The sequence below is a fragment of the Erythrolamprus reginae genome, chromosome 1, assembly GCF_031021105.1.
Source record: "Erythrolamprus reginae isolate rEryReg1 chromosome 1, rEryReg1.hap1, whole genome shotgun sequence".
Lineage (NCBI taxonomy): Eukaryota > Metazoa > Chordata > Lepidosauria > Squamata > Dipsadidae > Erythrolamprus > Erythrolamprus reginae.
This window is the reverse complement of record NC_091950.1, coordinates 191,127,664-191,148,711: the sequence shown is the minus strand read 5'-3', so window position 1 is coordinate 191,148,711 and position 21,048 is coordinate 191,127,664. Positions and strand designations below refer to the sequence as shown.

Below are 21,048 nucleotides of genomic sequence, written 5' to 3'. Positions count from 1 at the left end.
ATTACACTTCCCAGTTTCCATCAAGAGCATAAATATTCAAGTTAATGAAGCCATTCTGGATGGCAATTCTGGAACAAAATGCTGAAACAGTGACCTTTCCCCCCACTTTCACCAACAATGTCGCTTTACAGAAAGTTCAGAGGTAACTTGAGCAGCCCCGAGTCCACGGAGAGGGGCGGCATATAAGTCCAATTAATCATCATCATCATCATCATCATCATCGAGCTGCGACAACTCTGGCATAAGCTAGTGAAAGTGGTCCCAGTGGTACTTGGCACGCTGGGCGCAGTGCCAAAGGATCTCAGCGGACATTTGAAAACCATGGGAATTGACAAAATCTCCATCTGTCAATTGCAAAAGGCTGCTTTACTGGGATTGGCAAACATAATTCGCCACTACATCACACAGTCCTAGGTGCTTGGGAAGTGCCCAACTGGTGATGAAATACGAAATCCAGCATAATGATCTCGTTTGCTGTGTTGTATTGACATAATAATAATAATAATAGTAATAATAATAATAATAACAACAACAACAACAACATTTGTATGCCGCCCCGAGTCTTCGGAGAGGGGCGGCATACAAATCTAAGTAATAAATAAATAAATAAATAAATAAATAAACTCTACTCAAACACATGCTGAATGACATAATATTTGGAATGTCTGTTTTAAACACAGTTTGAAGCTTCTCCTTCATATTAGAAATTTAACCTGGCTTGTAGGTTGTTATCAATCATTGCCAAAGAATGTGGAATGCCTGTATCGATAAATATTGACTGAACATCCTGCTTAATGTAAAGATTATTTACTCAGCTCTCTGTACCATCCCTTTGCCAGGAGATATGAAACTGGTCATGGGGATATATGTGTTACCTTCGTTCCATTTAATTTAATACAATGTGCACTATAGAGCTCTCACTTTCAGAAACATTGGGAAATTTAAGATAGTATAATGCTGTAATCAATTGGCTTCAACTAATGCAGAAAAAAACAAGGCTACCTTATTCCAGCAACTTCCTTGGTTATTGGCTTCCCTTTTGCAGTCTTGTACAATATGGTCTCACTCTACCGTATTTAAAATACCATATTTAAGATGCACAAAGGGGTGGAGTGGGGGTGTCTTTTCTGTAATGAGTCACATTTAGCAAGCTTTTCCCATGTTTTGGGGACTCCATCTTGGATGCCCTTCCTTTGAAGGCAAATATATTTTTATTCAGACAACCTTTCAGCATTGATTGACTTGGTGCCTAATATTAAATCTGTTGAATTTGTAAGGGATTTTTAAAATAGGATTTTATGTCCTAATTATAATTTGAATGTTTAGCGCTAGAGGTCACCTAATGCTAACTGCCTAAAATCCATTGCAGTAATTCCAGGGGTTTTTTTCTTAATGGAAATTTTATTGAGGTAAAAAAAAAATGAGGTATTGACAACAGAATAGAAAACATGGGGAGTTATACACAGAGAACTGGCCAGAGTTCATAATTGTTTTTTACAAGCCATCAAAACACTCTGATAGTTGATAATATAAGTTTAATAAAACAGCTATGACATCATGAAGGAGATTGGGGCATTTGAATTATAAAAACTTCCTATGCAAGCACATTTAATAATTTTATTTATAGAGAACTGCACACCAAGACAACTAGACAAAAGAACATTTTTCCCCAAATGCCATCATTCTGCTAAAAAAAAGTTTCCTCACGACTATCAAACTATTCAACGGCTGCATTGATATGTTTTCTCATTGTTCCTATCACCCATCTCCTCCTACTTATGACTGCATGACTGTAACATATTGCTTGTATCCTTAAGATTTTTATTAATATTGATTATTTCCTGTTTGCTTGTTTGACCCCTATGACAATCATACATATGATTCTTGGCATATGTATATTTTCTTTTATGTACACTGAGAGCATATGCACCAAAGACAAATTCCTTGTGTGTCCAATCACAATTGGCCAATAAAGAATTCTATTCTGTTCTGTTCTATTCTCTGTATGTCATATGATGCTTAGCAAAATAACAGGATGTAGAACAAACATTGATGACAATTTAATGCAATACTCAGGAATCCGAAAGGCTGTGAAAACATGGCTCTGCCAACAGGCTTGGGGGCCATAGAACAACTACCTGGCCCCAGAAAGAGGAGTGTTTTTTTTTTTTTACTGGTTTATATTTCTTGTGTTATTTAATGTTATACATTTTATTGTTTTATATTGCCTATGACTGTATGCCACCCAGAGTCCACTAGGAATTGGGTCACTTAGAAATAAATTAAATTAAATTCTTTAGGAACTCAGGCAAAAAATAGCACACTGCGTTCATTTAAGAACAACAGATTAAACAAATTTCTATTTTAATTCAGGTTGCTATTGAAAAAAATGCATTGTTAACATTTTATATAGTGAAATAGTTAAAGCCAATGTAGTAGAACATCAGATTTACAATATTTAGCATTTTGCAGTGGGCTGCTTTAAACTGCAAGCATCTTTCCAGAAACATACACATCGCCTTGCCGCAAAATGACCAAGCCATTACGAAAATGACACATTACTGCCAATGTCAGTAGTAATTCTTTGCCAAGAAAAAGAATAGGAATGTGAACCAGAAAAGGGTCTGTACACAAACACACGCTGAACAACCAGAACGCAACTAATGAGGCCTCATTTTCTTGTCATTTTTGTGCTCTTTCAACTACCACGAACAGGTGCTTTAACTGCTTTGCATGAATTGAATAAATTGCTTCAAAAGGCAAAACTAGCTGTGTGTGTAGTTCAATCTAAGCCTGCCATTGCCATGGTCATTCTTGGTTGTAAGAAAGAAATTGCTTGCCATAAATGTTTTAATCTAAGGAGGAGAGGTAAATTGGCAACCTCTTTAGCTGGAATAAAACATCCCTATTTAAATAATTTTGATGTAAGAAAATCAGCTTGGCTCAGAGTGCTATTTGCTCATCTTGTGCAACAGATTTCCTAAGATGACTCAGCAGTCTCTCTCTCTTTCTCTTTCTCTCTCTCACCCTCCCTCGCTCTCAGAAATAAAGGTACACTGTTCCCTCAATTTTTGCGGGGGATACGTTCCGAGACTGCCCGTGAAAATTGAATTTCCACGAAGTAGAGATGCGGAAGTAAATACACTATTTTTGGCTATGAACAGTATCACAAGCCTTCCCTTAACAATTTAAACCCCTAAATTACAATTTCCCATTCCCTTAGCAACCATTTAGATTATTATTCACCATGTTTATTTATTAAAGTTTATTAAAAATATTTATTAAAGGTGTATGAAAGTTTGGCGATGACATATGATGTCATCGGACGGGAAAAACCGTGGTATAGGGGAAAAATCCGTGAAGTATTTTTTAATTAATATTTTTGAAAAACTGTGGTATAGACTTTTCGCGAAGTTTGGACCCGCGAAAATCGAGGGAACACTGTACCAGTATTTGGAAGGTGCATTTGATTGGCAAGTTGCCACTCTATTGAATTTTATAGGAGAGAAAGAAAGCATGGTAGGTCTTTTTTAATTTATTCCCCAAGAGACCATCATGCAACAGAGCCAGTTAAAAATAGTTAAAGGGATATTTGGGAGAATTTCAGAGAATATCTAAATAAGCTAAAGTCTCAGGTGGCTTTCCACCAAAATTGTTAAGTTGTAAATCTTTGCATGGATAAATAGAACAAGTGGCAAACACCTTGTCCTAAGAAGGTTATATAGACTTTCTTTATGTTTAAATTAGTAACCTGATAAAATAATGAGCAATCTGACTCACTCAATCCAGAAGTGTAAAAGAAAATTGAACCTCCAGTCCTAAACCCATGGACTTTAGATCCAAACAGACATTAAGAACTTAATGTGTACTGGAGTACATTTTCCTGAACTCCATGGAACTTGCTTCTGATTTTTAAAAAACAATAAGCTATGCGTTTTTATAAAATTGTTCAGTATTTTTATACTACAATTAATGGGATCATTCTCTACAGGAGGCTTGGAAATGTAATTTTTACAGTTCAGGAATACCAATTCTAAATTGTTCTTGACTGGAAAATCTTTCCAAAGTGGAAAATGAGTAAACTAAATTACAACAATATCAAACGTCTGTTCCAAATAGATTACCAGGTGGACAGTAAATCATTTTATCTATATTGATTCCTTTCTCTTTAAATTCTAATAGCACTGGCACCATCGTTGTCTTTTCTACATAAAAAAAGGGCTTCCGGAGCTGTTCTATCCTTTTACTGATTATTCCATTAGCTTCATGTTATGTTTTCATATTATGGCACTAATGATTAGAATTGCTTGAAAGACAGGTAGTCACAATTCATTTAATACAAATTTACATTTAACAAAAGTCTTTCAAAACTGAATCATTGTAAGATTCAGAAGCATGATTCAAATACAGATGCCAAATGCATTGATTGCATGAAGTGCTGTTTATTGAAAAAAGCAATATTACATTTTACTGTTATTATTTTCCTATCCTGAAAACATCCAATTTTAAAAACGAAGAGAACACGAACCCACATAATTACAAAGAACAAATTATATGAGAACAAGAGAACAGGATCATTTCTTTATTATACTTAATGTGATCCCGTAACCCAGAGGTATCAAACTTGGTTTCATTAAGGGCTGCATCAGGGTTGTGTTTGACCTCGGGGGGGGGGGGCTAGGGGGCATGGCGAGCTCAACAACACTTGTGTCGGGGGCTATTGTGGTGGCTAAATGCTAAAGCAGGACTTCCCCCAGACCCTCCCTCCCTCTCATTATAATCTTCCTTCCTTCCTTCCTTCCTTGGTTCCTTCCTTCCTTCCCTCCCTCTTCCATTGTCCTTTCTTCTTCCTTCCCCTCCTTCCTTCTTTTTCCTTCCTTGCTCTCTTCCCATCTTTCCTTCTTTTTCTTTGTCTTTCTTTTTTCCCTTTCTCCTTTCCTGTCCCTTCTTGATGCTCAAAAGCAAAAGGGGAAATATTTCTCCTTTTGTTTTTGTAGTAACTCACAATACCAGAACGGCAGGTACAACACAACTTTAATGCTTACAGTACTTCAGAACTGGTTAACAACAAAAGTGACAGGTTATTTATACTTTAATGACAACCAATGAGAACATTATATTCTTCCTGCCAAATGGCGCCCCCTGTTGTTGCTATGGTCATTACAGTTTTGTTTTTAGTTTTTGTCCCCCCCCCCACCCAATTTTGTTTTCACTGGCAGAGGGCTGCAGGAGGTTGTTGCGGCCAAAATTGGAGTCTGAGAGGGCTGCACATGGACCTCCCAAGCTCGGTTTTCGCAGGCAGAGGCACCCTGGGCCAGTCCTTCACTGTTTATAGGCCAGATCTAAGCACCCCTGGGCCAGATCTTACCTGCAAGCCTTGAGTTTACCACCCCTGCTTAACCCATCTTATGGGATCTTTTTTTGTGGGTTTTGTATTCTGTCTCTTGTTTATTAGTAGAAATTGCTGCAACAGGGTGAAATTTAACAAGTTCTGGAGAACCAGTAGCGGAAATTTTGAGTAGCTTGGAGAACCCTGGAGTGGGGTGGGAATGGAGATTTTGTAGTATCCTTTCACTGACATGCCCACCAATCCACACCATGCCCACCAAGCCATGCCCACCAAGCCACGCCCCCAGAACTGGTAGTAAACATTTTTGGATTTCACCACTGCGCTGCACAATAACCATTCTGGTGATCTCAAAAACCCCCCACCATACATACAATTGCCATTCCCATTTTGATATCTCTTGTTCTGCAAATCAGATTTCTTTAAAACTAGTATGTCACACTTAAATTTTATTTATTTATTTATTTATTTATTTAATTGGACTTGTATGACGCCCCTCTCCGTGGACTCGGGGCGGCTCACAACATATACCAAAATACATAACAATAGTTTATCCAATTAATATGCTAAAAAAAGAATTCTTAAAATTCTAATTTTAAAACATTCATTCGCATTCACGCAATAATCATGCTAACAACATTTTGTTAGACACGGTAAGGTCTAATGTTCCCAGGCCTGACGGCAAATATGTGTTTTTAGACTCTTTCGGAAGGCAAGGAGGGTGGGGGCAGTGCAAATCTCCAGGGGGAGCTGATTCCAGAGGGCCGGCCCCTCTAGGTCCCACCAGTTGACATCGTTTGGTCGATTGGACCCTAAGGAGACCAACTCTGTGGGACCTCACCGGTCACTGGGATTCGTGCAGCAGAAGGCGGTCTCGGAGATAGTCTGGTCCTATGCCATGTATTCCAATAATGAGTAATAAAGCCTTCCGGCGCAAGTATGGCAAATTGATGACTATGACAAAGACTAAGGAACAGGAGTAGACCAGTTCCTTGGAATCTCTTTGGTAGGGATTGGATAGAAAGTCTCTCACTTGTGCTTTGGATGGCTGCTCCTCGTGAGGAGACTACAGGTAACATTTTCTCATGGATTTGAGATGTAGGAGATAATGAATAGTTTGCAAAACTCACTTTCTAATCACTTTGGGACATTGATTATTCTAAATCTGTTAGAAACCTTAAGACAGATTTGAAAACTCTTCAATTTATGTTCAACTTGAATTTTAAAGAAATAATTACAAACTTCAGAACTTATAGAATTTGAAATAAGCAGCAAAAAACTAAGTAAGTTTTTGTCTAAGAAGGATATAAATAGATTAAGAGTCCAGATAAATTTGGAATACTGTATTGACTTTTATTATAAGATTTTGGAATTAACTATAAAAACAACTTTGTAGGAAGCAGGTTAATTTGGTCATCCTTATAATTGTAAATCAAAACAAAAGATAAATGATGATTTTAGAAACTGGACAATAGACGGGATTAAAGATTTTAAGCAGAAGAAAAATGCAAATCAGATGCTAATTAATATTGAGACTTATAGAAGGATACAAATTTTTAGAACAAATGAATCCCTGAATTTACATCAGCTTTCTCTATTTCTTTAGCTTTTCCTAGAATAAACAAACCCTTGCCAATTTTCTAGAGGTTAGAGCAGAGAATCTGGCTTGTTGAGAATCTATTATTATTATTATTATTATTATTATTATTATGATTACTTTTTCTATTATTGTATTATTTTATATTGTTGTACGCCACCCTATAAATAGATAAATCTATGACAATATATATACAGTGATACCTTGTCTTACGAACCCCTCTTCATTCAAACTTTTCGTGATACGAACCCGGTGCTTAAGATTTTTTTGCCTCTTCTTCCAAACTATTTTCACTTTATGAACCCGAGCCGCCAGCGCCAGGATGCCCCGCCTCCGGACTTCCGTTGTCAGCCAAAGCGTGGGGATTCCCCTGAGGCTCCGCTCGCTGGGATTCAAAGCAGTGCTGGCAAAAATGAAGGGAATCCTGAGGGGAGCCTCAGGGGGATCCCAGCACTTCGGCTGGCAACGGAAGTCTGAAGGCGGGGATTCCCAGTGGCGCAAGGCAAAAGGGGTGACTTTTGGGATGTGGTTGCACGCATTATTTGCTTTTACATTGATTCCTATGGGGAAAATAGCTACGTCTTACGAACTTTTCATCTTACGAATCTGGTCACGGAACGAATTAAGTTTGTAAAACGAGGTATCACTGTACTGTATATACTGTATATTGCTGTGCAAAAGCTAAAAAACAAATCATCATTTACTAGCACGTTCAACTTTCCTCTTGTCTTTAACATCCCTAAGTAAAAATTGAAGAAATTCCTCAGATGCTGTACAAATGCTCAGTTGTCTCCTTTCAATCAAATTCACAAGTAAGGCTCCCATATTCAACAGCAGGTAAAGCTTTTCCCACCATGCCAGATTAATAGCTGAAGAGCCAAAGAAACACAGGGAACATTCACAAGTAGAAGCAAAAAAACCCTGGGTTTGTAATTATTACAATGCTGTCTAGACACCTACATTTTGGTTCAGCAATCTGCGGATAAAATCATTCCAGGCTCAAAGGACCATATATAGAAAACATACCATCCCATGGAGCAGTATAAACTCATATCTTCCAATGTTTAAGACAGCAATCAAGCCTACAACTTCTCTAATCAGACAGTAGTAATTCCCCCAAAAAAGTGTCCTGAGACAGAACATTATTTCTGAAAGATCTGGAAATGCTTTGTGAACAATTTCATTTTTTAGTATCTAAGATATTTAATTGCCCAGATGAGGTCTCTGGTCAAATATGTTTGGTAGGTTTTTGGAATGCTACAAAACTTGTTTCAAAACTTAAAATGGCGAAAACATCCATACTATGTACAATATTTAAGGGGAAATACAGCATCCAGAATTTTGGAGCAACCACTAGCTTCAGGTCAATTGTTTTCTGGTGTTAAGCATTTTTCTCCAATATATTACAACAATTCTGTATTGGGTACTACTGCTACTGCATAATTGACAGGTGGAACAGGGATCCATCCATCAAAATCCATCTAAACCCCAGAATCGGGTCAGATTGTGATTTTTCTTGTTAAACTAATCGTAATTCTCAAATGAAGATACTGAGAACTATCGTTGTCCCTAAATCATAGGGTACCATTTTTTATTAGTTACTTAATACATTTATACGGCTGTCCATCTGTTATCCATAATTCTGGATAGCTCGCAATACAAACAAAATAAAATCTGAATAAAAGCACAACCAATTATTAAAAACATAAACATTATATAGCATAAAATAGTAACCAAGTATAACAGAACACATCACGGTCAATATAACCAAATGAAATGGACTGACTCACACTATCAAGGCTCCATGCTTGATTCCAAAGTGAAATTTTAATATTTTGTGAAAGGTCAGCAGGTTGGCCCAAGTCTGATTCCCTTTGGGGGAGAGGGAGGAATGTTCCAAGGGGAAGGGACAACAGTAGAAAATATACTCCTCTCTAGTTGGCATTCTTTCGTTGATGGGCCATGAAGCACTTCCTACTTGATCTCATAGGACAGGTAGGCATCACCAAGTCTTACTAATGTTGAATCAAACCGTGTTGTTCTCCATCCATTTGGCTGTGTGTGTGTGATTAGTTAAATATTCTGAAGGAAAAAAAGTATTATAGGGGGAAAAACCCATTCAGTGACAAATGTAGCACTCCAAAAGATCAGCAATCATATTTCTAATGCAAGCAGAAGTCAGAAGTTATTTAAATACTATAGCCTAATTGGATTCTGTGTGTTATTTTGGCTTTCGGATGAAAGTAATTTCAGTACAGTATTTTTATATGTGCATTGCTGGAGAAAATAAGAATATCAACTTGAATCTGCTCAAGATCTCAATTAATATATGCCTAAACAAATTAAGTTGCTTTGCATCAATGTGCCCTTATATCGAACCTCCATATTAAATGATAAATTTGGACATACTGGATATGTACAGCAAAGGAAGAAGGAAGGGAAGAGAGGAGTAAGAAAAAGGAAGAAAGAAAAAAGAGGAGAAAAGAACAGAAAAGGGGAGAAGAGAGTGAGTAGGGAGGGCAGGGAGGGAAGTAGGGAAGAAGAGAAGGAGAAAGGGAGGGAAAGTAAGTTTAGAAAGAGAAAGACAAAGGGAAGAAGAAAGAAGGAAGGGCTGTATGAGATGGGAAGGGAGGATGGTAAAAAAAAAGCCACCCTGAATTAACAATAATATAGAATATATGTACAAAGATTTTGCAAAAGAATGAAATGAGAAATGAGATGATACATATGTGAAAACATCTGTATGATAATAAAAATAAAAAACTATATTGGATATGTTAATGAAGGAATGATACAAATGGCAATGCGATGCATCTCACAAACTCAGGTTGTATAACAGCTTGTACACAACCAACATGTTTCAGCACTTCAACTTATATAAGTGAACTGATGAACTGATGATCTGAACATAATGTCAAGATAAAGTGATCACAAAGCTGTATGGCACATACTCTTCCACTCACTGCTCCTCAGGGTGACATGCTCTTTTATTCTTCCTTATATAATATGATTCAGTCCCAATCAAGATATTTCTAATATTTTAAGGCAGACACATTTTTGTGATAATACGTAGCCTTTGACTTGCAATCACAATTAGGACCGGAATTTCTGTTGTTAAGTAAGTTGTTAAGTGATTTGCATCCAATTTTACAATCTTTTTGTTACGGTTGTTAAGCATATCACCATAGTTGTTCAGTGATAATCAAGTGGTTATTAAGTGAATTTGGCTTCCTCCTTTGACTTCCTTGTAGGAGCTGGTTAGGAAAGTCCCAAATGGTGATCACATGACCACAAGACATAAAACCATCATAAATACATGTCAGTTGCCAAGTGTCCTAATTTTGATTATGTGCCCATCAGGAGGCTGGGACAGTCTTAAGCACAAGGGCAAATTATAAGTCACTTTTTCAATGCCACTGTGATTTTGAGCAGTCACCAAACAAATGATTGTTCAGTGTTTGCCACCTATACATATTCACTCTGGTGGCAGCAAAAGACACACACAAAAAGAAATCAAATCCCAAGAATTTTAAACAAGGCCAAACCAAGTTATACATGAAATATATGTAATCAGTAGATACATAAATTAAATGTAGAAAATCATACAAAAATAAAATTGGAAAACATCAAAAGTCTCTTCATAAGGAGGGATGCAAAACATCTATTTGATATGATAGGCAGAGAGAAAAAAACAGGACTCAATTCCTGTTCATTCCCAATTCAATGCCCAATTCAATGACCTCCATGGGAAACAAAGGACAGAGTGTGTTCTGTCGGGCTCTATGGTATGAGTCTCCCGAAAATTCAAGGGTACAAATTTCAGACACATACACACTTGAAAGTTCAAAAACAATGTTCTTTATCACAAAAATTCAAAAGAAACAAAGCACCCTTTTTGTATTGCAAAGAGCACTCGTCCCAAAACAACCTGGTAGTCTGTACAATCCCCTTAATCAGTCCTTAAGTACTTAGCTAGCAGCTGTGAAGAAACATCACAGCCCTCCTTCTTCCACAAAGTGAGACACACACACTTTGCTCTGCTTTGGTTTCAAAGTCGTGAAAAATCAACAAACAAAGTCCGGAAACAGCAAGGCATGATCCTGAAGAACAACGATCAGATAATCTTCCACAACGGTCAAGCCAGCACGCTGCTATTTATATCAGTAGCTCTAATTACTGGAGCCCCACCCAAACACAGGTGGCCTCTCCTGTAATATTTCTTCAATTGGTCTCTTTGATGCATAATTCTGCACATGCGTGGGTCTAACACTTCCTCATCTGAATCGACCGAAGATAATGGAGATTGGCTTCCTGGGCTGTGTGCCAAGCCCCCCTCTTCCAAGGCACCCCCACCTTCTTCTTCATCCAAGGAAACTGCACCACCTGACTCTGTCGGCAATAAAACAGGCCTATGGCATGTTGATGTTTCCCCTGCATCCACCTCCACATTCCTTGGGGCAGGAGCTGGGCCAGAGCCAACCACAACAGAGTGAAAGAAACAATATTGGGCCATTGCAACACAAGGCCCACCTTTTCTGTACTTGTGTCATGATATCACACCCACCTACAGAAAGGGTGGAACTTGCAGTAGCTTCTTGTGACTGCCAACGCTCAGCAATATGCAGCAAAAAAAGATCATCAAAGCACATGGTACAACTCCTTCAGACCCTTAGGGTAGGGGTGGGTTCCACTTACCTTCATCACCAGTTCGCATCATGACATTTTGCATGTGCATGCACACTCCCCTCACATGTGTGCATTATTATTTTATTATTTATTGAATTTGTATGCCGCCCCTCTCCGTAGACTCGGGGCGGCTAACAACAATGATAAAAAGAAACAACAGCATGTAACAATCCAGTTAATAAAATAACTAAAAACCCTTATTATAAAACCAAATATACACACAAACATACCATGCATAACTTGTAATGGCCTAGGGGGAAGGAATATCTTAACTCCCCATGCCTGGTGGCATAAGTGAGTCTTGAGTAGTTTACGAAAGACAGGGAGGGTGGGGGCAGTTCTAATCTCCGGGGGGAGTTAGTTCCAGAGGGCCGGGGCCGCCAAACAACATTGTTTAGTTGACGGGACCCGGAGAAGGCCAACTCTGTGGGACCTTATCGGTCGCTGGGATTCGTGCGGTAGCAGGCGGTTCTGGAGGTAATCTGGTCCAATGCCATGTAGGGCTTTAAAGATCATGACCAACACTTTGAATTGTGACCGGAAACTGATCGGCAGCCAATGCAAGCCACGGAGTGTTGAAGAAACATAGGCGAAGTTTGGAAGCCCCACGACGGCTCTTGCGGCTGCGTTCTGCACGATCTGAAGTTTCTGAACACTTTTCAAAGGTAGCCCCATGTAGAGAGCATTGCAGTAATCGAACCTCGAGGTGATGAGGGCATGAGTGACTGTGAGCAATGACTCCCTGTCCAAATAGGGCCGCAACTGGTGCACCAGTCGAACCTGGGCAAACGCCCTCCTCGCCACAGCTGAAAGATGATGTTCCAATGTCAGCTGTGGATCGAGGAGGACGCCCAAGTTGCGAACCCTCTCTGAGGGGGTCAGTAGTGCCCCCACCAGGGTAATGGACGGACAGATGGAATTGTCTTTGGGAGGTAAGACCCACAGCCACTCCATCTTGCCTGGGTTGAGTTTGAGTTTGTTGACCCCCATCCAGGCCCCAACAGCCTCGAGGCACCTCCTCCACTCATTTGCACGCCCCCCCATACAATTTCGCTTCCACGCATGCTCAGTAGCAGGAATCGACCTGAAGCTGTGCTTCGGGCGAAGAAATAAAGGTCAATATTAACCTGGGAGGCCCCTTTTCCAAGCAGTGAAAGAGCTGAAGCCATCCAAACAGGGAAAAATTCAGAAAAATGTGCAAAAGAGAAAGGTGGTGGTGCCCACAGACCAGCACCAACTAAATCAGATCCATGACATCACCAGTGGGTCACTACCTGTTCAGGAGATCTGGTCTGAACAGTGAGAAACCCACCGCTGCCTTAGAACCAAATAATACTCCCTTGAAACAGAAAATTAGGATCTGGTGAACCTTGGCTCACTGTAGCACACAATCTTTTCTCTCTTGCTTGACTTCTTTGACTAAGCAAAGCAGAACTCATTTGCTAATCACACCATCTTAATAATAATAATAATAATAATAATAATAATAATAATAATAATCATCATCATCATCATCATCATCATCATTAATTGAACTTGTATGCCGCCCCTCTCCAAAGACGCGGAGCGGCTCACAACAAGCACAAATCTGATATTAAAAACAATTATAAAAACCCATTATAAAACAGCCATACCATCCAATTACACCATACCTAACATGAAACAGCTAAGGGTCAGTTATGTCCCCCAAGCCTGGCGGCATAGGTGTGTTTTCAGTAATTTGTGAATCCTGCCATTTGGCTGTTAAACTCTTGAGCAAGTCAATTGCTGTAACCCAAGATCAACCACTGGTTTCCAAAATTTGGTTTGTTGGAAAGGAACAAATCAAGGTTCAGGATTTGGAAGATTCTTTATACAATTTGTGATTTGTCTAGCCAAATGGAAGAGCTAAATAGAAGCCAAAGAAAAATGCACAATAGCAGAGTCCTCTTCCATGAAAATGCATTTATAAAGTGATACAATCTGAGAATTACTCATCTCTTTCCATTTCTCTTCCTTGAAAAGCTGACAAAGAATATCTATTAACAACATTACCTATGCATGAAACTGAATGGTATCAGGATGTTGAGTATTGTTAGTTTCCTTACATTCAGTTGGAAGATTTCTTGAGTCATTGGAAAAATTCAGAACTCAAATTTGGCCAGATCTTCCTATTTAGTGGCCTACCAATAATTAGAGTAAAGATCAGTAACCCATTGTGGGCTTTGGAAAAAAAACACTATCACATCCTTTCCTCTGAAAACACTGGAATTAAGGAAAAGAAATCCAAAAATAGCTTCTTCTGATATACAAGAAAAATTGCTTGGTCAAAAAAGTGATGCAGTCTAATCTAAAAATATTTGTAACATTCTGTTTCCTGCATTCCTGAGAGTCAGTATGCTGGATCTTTTTTCCACTTACGGTATTTTTTAAATACTTATCTGCAAGTGCATCCTGATACAAAATGATAAGATAGGCTGCCAAAAACATCAATTTTGAAAAATTATGAAATGCTTTTTGATGTTTATTTAGAAAGAAACATTCTATATCACCAAACCCAAAATTTTGTCTCCACCAGCTATAGCCAAATTTTACATTGTTTTTTTCCTACTATTCTCTTTAATTTCATTGTATGAGGTTGCAATGAAACGAAACAGAACGGAACGGAATGGAACTAAACTAAACTAAACTCTAATATAGATTGTTCATAAAATCATACATCAATGTGCTCCCTGTTAGCGTCTACTTCACCTTTAACAACAACAACACAAGAGCATGCAATAGATACAAATTAAATGTAAATCACTTCAAATTAGACTGCAGAAAATATGATTTCAGCAATAGAATGGTCAATGCCTGGAATTCACTACCGGACTCTGTTGTTTCTTCCCCCAATCCCAAAATCTTCAACCTTACATTATCTACAATAGATCTCTCCCCTTTTCTAAGAGGTCTGTAAGGGGTGTGCATAAGTGCACATTTGTGCCTACCGTTCCTGTCCTAATGTCTTTTTTTATCTTTTCTATCTCTACTTTATACTAATATTATGTTAAACATACAATACAATACTATATTTGTATGACAAATAAATAAATAAATAAATAAATAATAAATAGATATTTATACTAGTATTTACTATTTTATTTATTTGATTCGACTTCTATGCCACCCAATCCCATGCGACTCGGGGCTAGTAAAGTGCTAGCATCAAATCCCTTTCTTACTACTATGGTTATGCTGTATATTATAAATTAAGTAGTTCCAGATTTCACAATTCCAGATCTGGTATATCACAATTTTGATCATTTCCATCTAGCTTTGTTAGCTGTAGTTGATAGAAGTTGTAATCCCCTCAATATACACACATACACAGTGTACACAAAAATACATACACAAACACACAATTACCCTGCTGGATCAGGGTAGAATGGGCTAAAAAACAATAAGGTGAAAATGACTAGGGAGAAAAGAAGAACAACTTTTTAAAGCAATCCCAAAACGAAGCGCTGCAAAATTCAATGAAGTATCTAATTCCCAAAGGTACTTTTTAAAAAGGTAACTGTCCTTTCTTTGTTTTTTTTCCCCTTGAAGACATTTCACTTCTCATTTAAGAAGCTTCCTCAGTTCAGACTGAATGGTGGAGAATGAGAAGAGGGCAAACATTTTTCTAAAAACCCATCATGGTTAGTTCTATGTTTAGTCCCATTTAAAATACCTCAACAGAATTCACTGAAATACTGTTTCATTGAGTTAACTTTGAACTTAGATCCATCATATCATATAAATACCTAAAACCTGGTTAAGAGTGGGAAGGGAAACCTGCTTTGGATACAATTAGATCCCTATGTTTCACACCTTACAGTTAATCTTCATCCTGAGTAGAAAGAATAGTTTGTTCTACCAACTTGGTCCAGCTTGAAAAGAGAACCTATGCACCGTACCTACACTTTGTGAGCCATAAACCAGAGAATATACTAAGTATATTTTATCTGCTTTACTAGAAACATAGCCCCAAATTCTAACTATTTGCAATGCTATCGCAGAATACCAAGAATCTAAAAACTGAAAAGAAAATTATTTTGTCCTTTTAACATATCATTGCAACTCTAACCAGCAGTGAAGCACAATCAGTGATAGCTAAATACCTCCAATGTTAACCTTGACATGGAATATGGCCGGGGATGTACCCCAATTCCATTCCGTCAGCACAGCAAAGCTTTCTCTACCGTGCATTCTGCATCTTAAAACCATCATGTTTGTTTGTTTGTTTGTTTTATATGGCACCATTGCTCAAATTTCTGCTTCCAATGCATTCCTAGCTTCATCACCTTTCATTTTTTCAACAGCCCCATCTAGGTCAGTTTGTTTAAATTTCTTATTGCTATTATCTTATGTTTCCTATTCTATTGAATTTTTTATTAGAATTATTTAATAATATTTCACAAACTTCCCTGTTTCTTTTCATATTGAATAGTAATTGATGCAGTTCGCTGATGTCCTTTTCTCAAAGGATGTAATAAAAATATACTTACAATGCAATTTTACGCATATAAGCTTAGGAAACAATTCCAGTAGAATTTATTCTAAAGTAAATTTACTTTACTTTCCCCCTAATAAGTTTAGGATGCTATAATTTTCCTAAGGAACCTCCCTTCCTGGATTTAAAGAAATATTTGGGGCCCTGATCTTTTTTCCTCTGTTATAACAATGGAAATCTCTATCAAAGTGTCAGATGTTCATTCCACCCAAAGTGTTTACTTTCATGCAGGATGAGAGTAAGGCGGGAAGTACATTCTAAGACAGAAGGAAAAGCAAGGAGGTGCAACAATTTTAGCAAAGATATTAAAGATTTAAAAGATGTTTTAAAACGATCAGTCGGTTTAAGGAAACAGAAGAGACAGGAAACGGTGGATTTGAATATGAAGAAAAAAGTTTTTTTGTGTGTGTTTATTTATATTGAATGGAACAGTTATTGTCTCTTGATTATCTTGTACCTAAACTTCTTGAGACCTGTTAATTCTTTAATCTTAGGAAATAAAAATAGATACACTAAAAAAACCCTGCTACAATACAGTATCATTAGGTATAAATAAAAATAAACCTAGTTTTATTGGACTGTTTTCTAATTTCAGTTTTAATAAAAGCCCATGTCTTTCTATGGAAAGGAGCAGGTCTAATAATCAAGTAATATTCCCAAGGGATGAAATATTATACTGTATTTTAAAATATTTTTTATATTTATATTTGAAAAAAAAAATTGTTATAAAACACAGGATGCGGAGAAGCCATCCAAACCTGAAAAATCACCAAAAATTACTAAAATAATATGATGGTGCACACGAACTGGCACATACTGTACCGGAGCCATCATGCCAAAATTACATCCTCAGCAGGTCACTACCGGAATATAGACCACACCACTGGGAACCTACCCCTCGATACTATACTTCAATAGCCGTTATTAATTTAGAACTCCATGTTTGCTTGTTTTTTAAAAAGTGAAATTACTCCAGAATTTTTTTTCCATATGTTTGGTTATATGTTTGTGGTGTTTCCCTCTTTAAATCCCATTTAGATATTTTCTGGAATGACCTAGCAGTTTATTATCATCCTTACATCAGGGTTTTTCAAATGGTGTTCAATGGAACTCTAGGATTCCATGAGAATCTGTGTTTTTCTATCACTAGAGCTTGGCCAGACGATCAGAGTTTCCAGGATTTTTTGAAACTAAAGTTTCCACAATTGCAACAAGTTTCAAACTCCCAGCTCTGCTCTGCTTCCACCAACATTTACAATATTTATCCATGCAGTTGCAGTACCCACTGTGTTTATACATGGCATTCTGTTTGTTTGAACATTTGTCGGAGATATAAGGCCAGAAAGATTCTGAACAATGTGGATACATTATCAGTGGAGCAATACGGAACAAGTCTCATTAGGTGAATTAGTCCAAATAATATAAATTGAATGTTAAAGTTTAAACATAATTGGAAATATTCCATTACCTGACCTGAAGGGCATATTGGGCTCTTTGCCCTGTTCTACAAGCCAATTGGATATCAATTGAGTAAAGATGCATGGTGGCTCATGTGGCTAGGATGCTGGGTAGGAAATTAGCAAGCCCGTGTTTCAAACCTGAGTGCTGCAGTGGGGCAGGGTTGAGCTCCCGTACTTTGTTCTCACAGGGGGCATGAAAGGATGTGCCTGGCAATGGTGATGTCACAGGCTAATCCTGTCAACTTGATAGTGCCTGGTTGCTTCTGACACGAGTGCTATGCTATCAATTGAGTTTTACTTTTAATATTGGTTTTTTTAAAAAGTATCCACAACCATACTTGAGGGAAAAGGCCAGTTTAATGGAGCAGGACAATTTTCTCCCAGTATCAATTTTATGTCCTTGCCATCAATTCTGCTGTCTGATGTGGTCATCATCTCCTCTTCTTCTTCTTTCTTCTTCTTCCTAGCATATTCCTGCAAGTGCAAGGTTTGCTTTTTGGATCACTGCCATTTGTGATGTGGTCAAGAAGGGAGATGCCCGATATCCATTGGAGCATTCGCCTTTCCATGGCATGGAGATAGCTTTTGCTGCCCAGCATTCACTGCCATACAGTGCAACAGGATGGATGGTTGTCCTGTGGTCATCATCTCTAAGGATTTAATAATGGGGCTGGATCTCTATCTAATAATAGGGCTGGATGAATCTCTAAATAAATGCGCTGTCGCTGTTGTTTTTAATACAAGAGGGATTAGGTATTTAGACATGCGGAATGTATGCTTATCAGTTTCTGAACCTTCTGAACTAAACATGAATCAATTTATATTTTCTATCTGCAAATATCTTATTACCAAAGAGTAAGGAAGTTGCTTATGCTGTCAAAATTAATTATCTCTAGCTTAGTTGTATTTTTCCAGTCAATTGTATATAAAGAGAATGCTTCTGCAAGTTCGGTCTCAGGAATGAGTATTTTCCTGTTAAGTCTATTTTTATTCTCCACATTAACCATAGTGGCACTAGTAGTTCCTGTGTTTTGATGTATACTGTACGTATTTGTTCTGCCAGGGGTGAAAATGTGCAGGCCTTTGCCTTATTAAAATATACACATCTGTACAAATGTCAACTGAGGCATTTCTATGCTTTGATTAGAGGCAGTCCCGGCTTACGGCAACAATTGAGCCCAACATTTTTGTTGCTAAGTGAGATATTTGTTAAGTGAATTTTGACCCATTTTACAACCTTATTTGTTAAGTGAATCACTTCAGTTCTTAATTCTGTAACACGGTTGGTCAGTGAATCTGGCTTCCCCATTGACTTTGCTTGCCAGAAGGTCGCCAAAAGGTAATCACATGATCACGAGACACTGCAATAGTCACAATGCTGAGTCAGTTGCCAAGCAGCTGAGTTTTGATCACATGCCCATGAAAATGCTGCAATGTGACACTAGTAGTGGAAAATAATCATAAATCACTCTTTTTCAGTGACACTGTAACTTCAAATGGTCTGTTGTAAATTGTGGGTTACCCGTATTGCTTTTTCAAGAAATAAATTTAGTTAGATGGACATCAATCTCTAGTGTTTCTTCTCCTCTCCCCCCAGACAAATGAACAAAATTATTTACCTTACTGCTGTTCTTAGAGATTGAACAGAGGCTACTGTTAGACATATTCTCCTTGTCAGGCAACCCTGTGAAAATAGGAAACATATTAAATTTTATTTTAATTTTTTAAAATATACTTTATTAGATTATATATAAAAAAAGGAAAACAGGGAAAAGGGGGATGGGAATACAAAAAAGAAAAGTGGGAGGGGGAGGGGGTAAACAGTATTTTTATACAGCGACTTATATATATTATTGTATATACATTACAAATATTTGTCTATATGTAAATATTTTGTATTCAATATTCTTATTTGAATAATCTTATAGCTGTAGTATTTAATAGTCCAAGAATAACGTGGAAAGAAGTGGTGATTGGAGGTGGGATAGAAAAGGAAAGAGGATGGAAAGAAAAGAAGAAGGGAGAAGAAAGGAAAAAGAGAGAGAAGAGGTGGTACCTGCAAACTAGCTGGCATTTGGATTGTGACAACTTAGTTTGATTATATTTGTTATTTTTGTTAGTGAGAAGTAGTTGTAGGTTGCGATATTAGTAGTAAATTTCTGATAATTATCAAATGGATTGAACTCAGACAGGGGTTGTATTGACTTTGGTCCGAATTTCTATTGTGTATATCTTTATTTTGATTTATATTAAGATATTTTAATTAGTTTTTGTTTTATTGTCCTTAAAATTGGATAGCCATCTGAACCATTTCTCCCAGGCCTTTCTTTCTTTCTTATGGATTAACAATTCCTACTTTTGTTGAGTATATCTTTTCACTAATACCATGAACCTTAATTAAGCATAACAATGTCCTCATAGCATAGGTCAGTGATGGAGAACCTTTTGTGGCTCGGGTGAAAAAAGGGTGCATGCACATGCATGATAGTGTGTACATGGGTTCCCACACCCATAATGCAATGCCCTCGCCCCACATGCAGCAACCCCTGTGCTGCCCCCCTCCCCTCTGCATGTGCACAGGTCTCACTGAAGCTGTGGAACTGCCCTACTACTTACTTTCAGTGGAGCTGGCTTCTACTACTTACCTTCAGATAGTTGTATCCGGGCCTCCCACACCTCGGCCCATTTCTTCTGCAGCTTTCCTGAAGGCCTCTGTAGCTGATAACAGAGCTCTGGATCGATCTGGAGCTCTGTTATCAGGAAAGCCTTGCAGGCTGCAGAAGAAACAGGCTGAAATGTGGGAGGCTTGGCTGCAGGGGTGGGCTACTGCCCGGATGGGGGGGAGGAAACGTAAGGGGTAGTGAAAATGGAGCTCCACCTCAGAGCAGCCATTTTGCTCTGAAAGATGTTGCTAGAAAATGCAGGGCGTCCTGCATAAGCCACGCCCACAGTGTGGTAGTAAACATTTTGGTAGCCCTTCACTGTTTGGCTGCAACTGTCCAAAGCTGAAAATGTTCCTGAAGACCTCTGACAGTGAAAAAGAGGCTGGGGATGAGCACACAAGTGAACTTCTGGTTGGGCCATTTTTGGCTGTTCCCAGGCTTCAGGAGGTTATCCTGAAGCTTGGGGAGAGCGTAAACAGCCAAAAAGAAGGTTGAAAATCAGCTGGACAGCAGGTGTATGCACATTGGAGTTGACATAGCATTTTAGCATTTAGACTTACAGTATATACCGCTTCGCAGTGCTTTATAGCCCTCTAACCAGTTTACAGAGAGTAAGCATATCGCGTGCCCTCAGATGTGGCTCCGCATGCCACCTGTGGTACATGGGCCATAGGTTCGCCATCACTGACACCGGTTGTTTACTGAGGCTAAGGATCCTGTCCATCTGCTCCAGTGGTTGAAAAATGGCATATCCTTAAACCTTAAAAAGCAGGATATGT

The 21,048-nt window shown here is 38.2% G+C and overlaps 1 protein-coding gene across 1 annotated transcript in view; it reads right to left on the bottom strand.

Moving 5' to 3' along the window:
• The window catches only part of RAPGEF4 (Rap guanine nucleotide exchange factor 4), a 95,587-nt gene extending 75,286 nt beyond the window's left edge, over positions 1–20,301 (bottom strand). Inside the window, exons 1-2 of the mRNA XM_070731767.1 lie at positions 20,252–20,301; positions 19,226–19,290 (exon numbers count right to left, since the gene is read on the bottom strand). Of these exons, the coding sequence (XP_070587868.1) occupies positions 19,226–19,270 (45 nt within the window). The 5' untranslated portion in view covers positions 19,271–19,290; positions 20,252–20,301. The remainder of the gene's footprint in view (positions 1–19,225; positions 19,291–20,251) is intronic.
• Positions 20,302–21,048: the final 747 nt, after the last annotated feature.